The sequence below is a fragment of the Eptatretus burgeri genome, chromosome 8, assembly GCF_056783735.1.
Source record: "Eptatretus burgeri isolate ZD-2024b chromosome 8, Ebu_testis_v1, whole genome shotgun sequence".
Lineage (NCBI taxonomy): Eukaryota > Metazoa > Chordata > Myxini > Myxiniformes > Myxinidae > Eptatretus > Eptatretus burgeri.
This window is the reverse complement of record NC_140968.1, coordinates 5,649,774-5,657,273: the sequence shown is the minus strand read 5'-3', so window position 1 is coordinate 5,657,273 and position 7,500 is coordinate 5,649,774. Positions and strand designations below refer to the sequence as shown.

Sequence of the window (7,500 nt, the reverse complement as noted above, 5' to 3'; positions counted from 1 at the left end):
CAGAACGAGCTCAGGGGTGGAGCCACGCTCGCCCATTGGACGGAGAAAAAGGGGCGTGAGTCTCCCCTGATCCTCGAATTTGCATATCCCGATTCTACTCCGACGCGCCTGGAGGCGGGGCCAAACTGCCCAGCGCTTGCTGATTGGACGGATCAGAAGTGGGCGTGTATCATTCCTGATCCGAATTCTCCTCGGAAAGGCCGCACTTTGCACCCGCGGCTCGGCGCGCGTCCCGCACGAGGCCAGGACAGCCTGAAGCTCAGTGCCCACAAGCGGTGCGGGAATGGCCGCAGAAGGAGAGGCGAAGGTGGTGGAGGGTTTAAAGTGGTGGTCCATGGCCATGGCGACGTTTGGAATGGCGGTGATGCGATGGTTGCGGGATGGTGTGCTGTGAAGGTAAAGGTCGTGGCTGTTGGCGTTGTTGTTGTTGTGAAGTGGCGTTGTGGTTGGTGGTTGTTGTGTGATGGCGGTTGAGACGTGATTGGTTCAAAATAAAGATAGAACAGAAAAACGGCTATCTCAAAGGGTCGCAGCCCAAATGAATCACATTTATTCCCTCCAAACAACGGGTTTGGGGCTAACTACACATGTACTTACAGAGATATCTCACCTACGGGACCTGAATGGTGGTTTGCGAATTTCCTCAACCGCAACAATATATGTATTTTGTTACGGCTGTGGAAATTCGCAATACACCAGAAAGGGTCCTTCGATCAGTTATGATGCTAAGTTCATGTGTAGTTAGCCCAAACCCGTTGTATGGAGGGAATATATGTGATCCATTCGGGCTGCGATTCTTCAGTAAGCCGTTTTTCTTTTGCTGTCGTTATTTTGGTGCTACAACACAACAACGAACATCGCCACAACCAACATCTCAACGACGCCATTCACACCACGACGCCACCTTCAACAACTACACCACCACCATCTTCGCCACTCGCCTTTCAACGCGCACCACGCGGTCACGATCTCCGCGGGACGGGAGCAAGGAGCGGGGTGGCAGCAGCAAGGGCGCGGAAAGACAACTCCCGCCCGAATTTCTCCCGCCTGAATCTTGAGCGGGATCGTCGTCGCGCTTGGTGAGAAGGGGGAGGGGTGGCGCAGCTCGCTGCCGATTGGGGGATGTGCGGTGTGACACAGCCAGGGAGGAGGAACGCCCCCCTTCGAGACTTTTCTGGAAACGCCGCGAAGGGGGGTGGAGCAAGGAACGGGGCGGAGTGAAGGGCGGGGCCCCACCTTACAAAAAGGCGAGCGCAAGGCGGCTGGAGAGCTGGTCGTCAAATTGGGTCTGATTTTTTGTCTTTGTCTTGCCTGGTCGGTGCTCCCGGTTGTTGTTCCCGACTGTCGAGTCGGAGGATTGTCGGTGTCAGAGGGTCAGTTGGTGCGGTCTCGAGACCCTGCTGGTGGGACGGAGCGCCTGCCATCCCCCCCCCCCCCGTCCACACCGGGATAGTGGTGAAAGCTCCGTTCGTTCGTTCCCGAACCCCTTTCGTGGCGTCGAACGGCGACACATGCCGGCGCGAGGTACGAGCTCGCGGACCACGCCGGAGGGGCTCAGAGTTGAGGGCGCGCAAAGGAGGACTCGACGACACGCTCAGGGAACTCGCGACTTCCTTTTCTTTTGGGGTTCTGTGTAAATGTGTGTGTGTGGCACCAGTCCGTAAAGTAGAAACTGATTAAGTGCCTGTACATTGCCTTTTATTCGGTTGAAGCTCTGCATCGTTCCTTGCTTGTGTTTTCTTGCTTGACTGTATACGTGTATTGTTTTGTGTAACTGTTGCCTATTAGTAATACGTGATGCCATGTGGCGCGAATAAATGTGCTTGTCCAATTGTTCCCCGTTTCGCTGCGTCCATTCCTTTGTTTGAATTTCCATCTTGCATCACGTGAGGGATTGATAGTGGGTGTAAGTTCCCGATAAATAATCTGAACCGTCAAGGTCGACGATAACTCCGCTCGGTTATCCCTGCAGTACGGAACGAGCCGCTTAAGCGGTTCGTGTCTGGAGTCGACCTGCGGTGTGGTCCAACTCCTCGGTACGCGACCCGCGCGGGCACTTAGGTAAATCGACCATTCGGCGATCGGACCCGATTTCGCGCGGGTAGAATGCGGACTGAGTTGTGGTGAGGTTAAACCCCCACCTGTGACTCGCTCCCGGCGTTGTTTCGAAGGGGTTACAACTGAATTGCACGTTCGGTGGGCGAAGCGGCCGCTATTGGTTAAACGCGATCGTTCGCACGCCGGCGGGGCGCGAATTCGCAACAACATATATATATTTTGATGTGAATATATAAATATATCCGAGAAGCACTGTCAGTGAGAGAGGGACGGTAAAGCCGTGTGACTGTTCCTATCAATCACGTCCTCTTTGAACGTTGGTGTCTGACGACACGAATGTCCATAAATTATGTACGATTGAAATGTTCCTTTCACAGTGAAGCTGTGTGACTATATGATTATTTATTACGTACTGTTTGAACGTCAGTTCCATCCTGACTTCACACACAGACATAGATTTCGTACCATTTGAATGAACGTTTCGATGCTTTTGACTGCTGAGACCTTGATGACCGTTGAAGACCCTTAAAGACCCCAAGGACCCTGAAAGCCCAAAAAACCCAAAAGTCCCCAAGGACGAAAAAGGCCTCAAAGACCAAAAAGACTGAAAAGACCCAAAAGTAACCGAGGATCCAAAAGACCCCAAAACATCTGGAAGACCCAAAAGTCCCCGAGGACCCAAAAGACCCTGTTGACCCAAAAGTGATTGAAGACCCAAAAAGTCACCGGAGACCCAAAATACCCCAAAAATCCAAAAGTCGTCGAACACCCAGAAGACCCAAAAGTCATTGAAGACCCAACCGTCCATGAGAACCCAAAAACCCTGAAGACCCAAAATATCCCGAGGACCCAAAAGTCAGCGAAGACCATAAAGACCCAAAAGTCCCCAAGGACCGAAAATACCCAAAGAGCCAAAAGTCCTCGAGGACCCAAAAGATCCTGAAGACCTGAAATACCCCGAAGATCCAAAAGTCTCTGAGCATCCAGAAGACCCAAAAGTCACTGAGGACCCAAAAGGCCCTGAGGACCAAAAAGACTCTGAAGAACCAAAAGACCATGAAGACCAAAAAGTCACCGAAGACCCAAAAGACGCTGAAGACCCAAAAAACCCAAAAGTCTCTGATAACTGAAAAGATAAAAAGACCCAAAAACCCAAAAGACCAAAAAGTCCCCGAGAGACCAAAAAAAGACCCAAAAGACCCAGAGGACCAAAAGATTCTGAGGACCTAAAAGACCCATAAACCCTTCAGTCCCCTTATACCTTCAGACCATTTTGATCCCCTTTAACTTCAGACAGATTCGAGAGGTTAGACCAGGGGTCGGGAACGTTTTTGACTCAGAGAGCCATTAAAGCAAAATATTTGGAAATCTATTTCAGTGAGAGCCATATAATATATTTTAAGACTGAATTCAACTAAATGTGAGTATAATAAGCCTCTGAATTTATTCTTTTAAATAATGTTGTTATAATACTCACCATTAATGGGACTTCTGGTGCTGCATGGATTTGCTGATGGCTTTGTAGTCTGGTTGGTACTTGGTGAGGTTAAGCTTCATGCAACCGTTGAGGCTTTCATCCGTTAGACGTGATCGTAGGTTGGACTTGATGTTTTTAAGATGTGAGAATGACTGCTCACATGCATACCTAGATCCAAACAAGGTCAATACAGCAATACTCACACGCTGCAGTGTGAGGTATGTGACAGGAAGCGCGTTCCAAGTTTTGATAATCAGCTCGTCTTCGGGTTGAAGTTTTTTCATTTCTGTCCACATGTGCTTGCTCGCCAACTCCGCTTTCTGTCGTGCGATTCTTTCCAAATCTTCATTCAGTGACTTGAACTTATTCACCCACATGTCTGAGGCCTTCAGGTCAGCCACTTCTGCTTCAAAATCTCTGACGGAGACACCAGGAATGTAACTCAGGTCGGCTGTGTTCAGTGAACACTCGTTTGGATGGGTGATGAACTTAAAAAGACGAGTGTGCTCACGAAATTCTCCAAAGCGTGCTTTGAATGACTGTAGGAGACTGGATGTGAAGCCAGCTAACTGGTGGAGATAAAAGTTTTGAGTGGGCTCACTTGCTGTGCATGCATCTTTAAATTGTCTCAGTTTTTCAAAATGTAGTAAACGACCTGTTTCAAGATCCATGATAAAGAGCTCCAGCTTGTTTTCAAAAGCAAACATGGCTTGTTGAAGGGATAACACTGTATTTCCAATGCCTTGCATTTTCACGTTGAGCTCGTTCAGATGTTCAGTCATATCCACGAGATAGTAAAACTTGAGGAGCCACTCAGTTTCGGCTAGATCAGGATGCTCAATCCCTTTCATTTCAAGGAAAGTCCGGATTTCGTTCAGGCAAGCCGCAAAACGGCAAAGCACCTTCCCTCTTGACAATCAACGCACATTGCTGTGCAAAAGCAGACCGTGATAGTTATTTCCAACTTCATCCAGCAGTGTTTTAAACTGGCGAGCATTTAAGGCTCGGGCAACAATAAAGTTGATCACACGAATGACCAGCGACATCACTTCGCCAAGCTGCCCATCACACATCTGAGCACAAAGTGCCTCCTGGTGTAGAATGCAATGGAAACTTAGGATGGGTCTATTTTCATGTTCACGGAGAAGCGCCACAAATCCTTTGTTTTTCCCCACCATACACGGAGCACCATCAGTACACACTGAGATAAGTTTATCCATTCGTAGATTTTTTTCTTGAGCGAACTCCATGAAAGACTTGAATAAATACTCACCTCTTGTGGACCCTTTTATTGGCAGAACAGCAAGACTTTCTTCGCGCAGTGTATCACCAGCAGCATATCTTGCAATCACACTGAACTGCGACAAATGGCTTATGTCTGTTGACTCATCCAAAGCCAGGGAAAAGAACGGCGCTGTATTTATGTCCTTCACTTGCGTTTCCTCCACTTGGTTTGCCATCATGATGGTACGATCATGAACAGTTCTTGCCGACAGAGGCATGTCTTGTATCCGTTTGATTATCTTGTCTTTGTTCAGAAGATCATCAAAAAGTTCATTGGCTACATCCAGCATGAACGTTTTTGCATACTCGCCATCTGTGAATGGTTTTCCGTTCCTCACTATTGCTAAAGATCCAGCAAAGCTGGCGGAATTATAGTCACCTTGCCGGGTCCATACGCGGAGTTGCTGCTGGCTGGCTTGCACTATGCTCAGTAGCTCTTGGCACGCTTTCTTTCTGCTGTCTCCCACAGGGTATTTTGATGCAAAGGTAGCATGGCGCGTGTCGAAGTGCCGCTTTATATTCGACCGTTTCATCGATGCAATTTTGTCATTGCAAATTAGACACACCACAGAACCTGCTCTCTCCACAAAGGCGAATTCTTCGGCCCATTCGTCCTGAAATGTACGATACTCCTCATCTTTTTTCTTTTCGCCATCTTCTTCGTCGAAGGGTTAGCTTTGAGCAAATGAGAGAGAGGGAGATGTTGACCCAAGTGAGTCTGGCTGGCCTGCGCACGGGCTGACATACTCGAGAGGTGCGGCGCGGCCGGCCGACTCTGGGATGCTGTCGCCTCAGCGGTGGCGCGTGATTGGTCGAGATGAATTCCGTGACGCGTCTCGGCGGCGGCACGTCATTGGAGGAACCGAAATCACGAGTCGCCTCAGCGGTGGCGCGTGATTGGTCGAGATGAATTCCGTGACGCGTCTCGGCGGCGGCACGTCATTGGAGGAACCGAAATCACGAGTCGCCTCAGCAGTGGCGCGTGATTGGTCGAGATGAATTCCGTGACGCGTCTCGGCGGCGGCACGTCATTGGAGGAACCGAAATCACGAGTCGCCTCAGCGGTGGCGCGTGATTGGTCGAGATGAATTCCGTGACGCGTCTCGGCGGCGGCACGTCATTGGAGGAACCGAAATCACTACTCGCGTCGGCCGCATGACTGGACGAAACAAAAACCGCTTCAGACAATTCGGAGGTGTTTTTTCTTCTCTCCTTCTGCCAAGTTCAACCCTGCACGTGAATGAAGCACGACACCATTCAAACTATAGGTAAAGCTTCTGCGAGAAATATTGGGCTTTCCAAGTTTCAAGCTCCAATTTTATCTGCGAGCCAGATGCAATCATCAAAAGAGCCATACCTGGCTCGCGAGCCACACGTTCCCGACCCCTGGGTTAGACCCTTGACCATTCAGACCATTTGGACCTTTTTATATTACAAATAGATTTCAAATAAATATGTTTCCAGAATTACAAATAATTTTGAAAAAAATAAATGGTTGTATTGTGATTGATGTAAATCATGACAACACAGCAAATCTGTGACGTCAATCTCAGCAACGACGTGTGGAGTGGCAAGCGTAGCTCGCCAATCCACACTCGTTTTCAACAAACACGGATATTCCTTTGTCAGTACCTCCAGGTATTTCAAATCCTGAAATTGAACGAATTTGATACTAACAATTTTGTTCCATGTTCAGCCATGTTGCATTTCACTGTATTCTATCACCATATCTCCACACTCCGAAACTATGATCTTCTAACATGGCCACTGCCTTGTCGAAGAGTGAGACTGAGAGTGATGAGGATGATGATGGAGAGAAGACAGTGATGATGACAAAGAGAATATGATTGGATGTCAAAATTAATGCATCCACTCCAATAATATATTCCATTTCCATCCAATAAACCTTGATTGTTGTGGGTCTTCTCTCTTGTGCTCCTTCAATTGGATTATTTTTGTGATAATTTATATTTGATTCTGAACTCGTGTGTTCTTCTCAGGTCTGGTCCACTCGTGGTGGTAGCACGCTGCTCTTTTGACAACACCAGCCAGGTTAATGAATCAGTGGTGGAGAAAGCTTTCAAAATGGGAACACATCAACTGCAGAACCTTGATTACTATGAGCTTGACAACACCGTGCTCACTGTTTCAAGTATGTAATTTGTGTACATTCGAGATGTATTGATTTATAAAACATTTCATGGATTTCCATGATGAGTAATATCAATCAGGTTTTTGCCAAACTTATTTAAATAATATAAACTAAGACAAAACGTACATTTAGTTCCAGAACCACAACCTCCAACAACGATCCCGAGTACGACACCTGCAGCACCCCAAATCATGCGGACATTATTTATCAAGTTCACTGTGGTCAACCACACATTCTCTCCTGAAATGGACAACAAAAGCTCTCCACTCTACAAGGAATACACCTCCAGCATCTCCAAAGAGGTAAGAACAGAACAATGACAATCCTTTCATCTCATAATTTATAACGAGGTTCAAATAACGTTCATTTGTCATACAAATATCATTTTCAGCTGGAGGACCTTTTCAAGAAAGAGGTTGGAAGTGAAACTCAAAACTGCACCGTGGCACGATACTGGTGAGCACGACTTGGTGATGGTGATCGTTGATTAACATCTATCATTTCGTACGAAAAGGAAACGTTAAAAGAA

The 7,500-nt window shown here is 47.7% G+C and overlaps 1 protein-coding gene across 5 annotated transcripts in view; it reads left to right on the top strand.

Annotated features, from left to right (window-relative positions):
• Window positions 1-7,500, top strand: part of LOC147020989 (mucin-16-like) — a 90,859-nt gene that overhangs the window by 67,107 nt on the left and 16,252 nt on the right. For 4 of the 5 annotated variants that reach the window (XM_085890768.1, XM_085890766.1, XM_085890765.1 and 1 more), the window contains 3 exons: window positions 6,820-6,971; window positions 7,104-7,273; window positions 7,363-7,427. The exons of the other annotated variant lie outside the window; for it this stretch is intronic. In XM_085890768.1, the coding sequence (XP_085746894.1) occupies window positions 6,820-6,971; window positions 7,104-7,273; window positions 7,363-7,427 (387 nt within the window). The remainder of the gene's footprint in view (window positions 1-6,819; window positions 6,972-7,103; window positions 7,274-7,362; window positions 7,428-7,500) is intronic. 5 annotated transcript variants of the gene reach the window in all.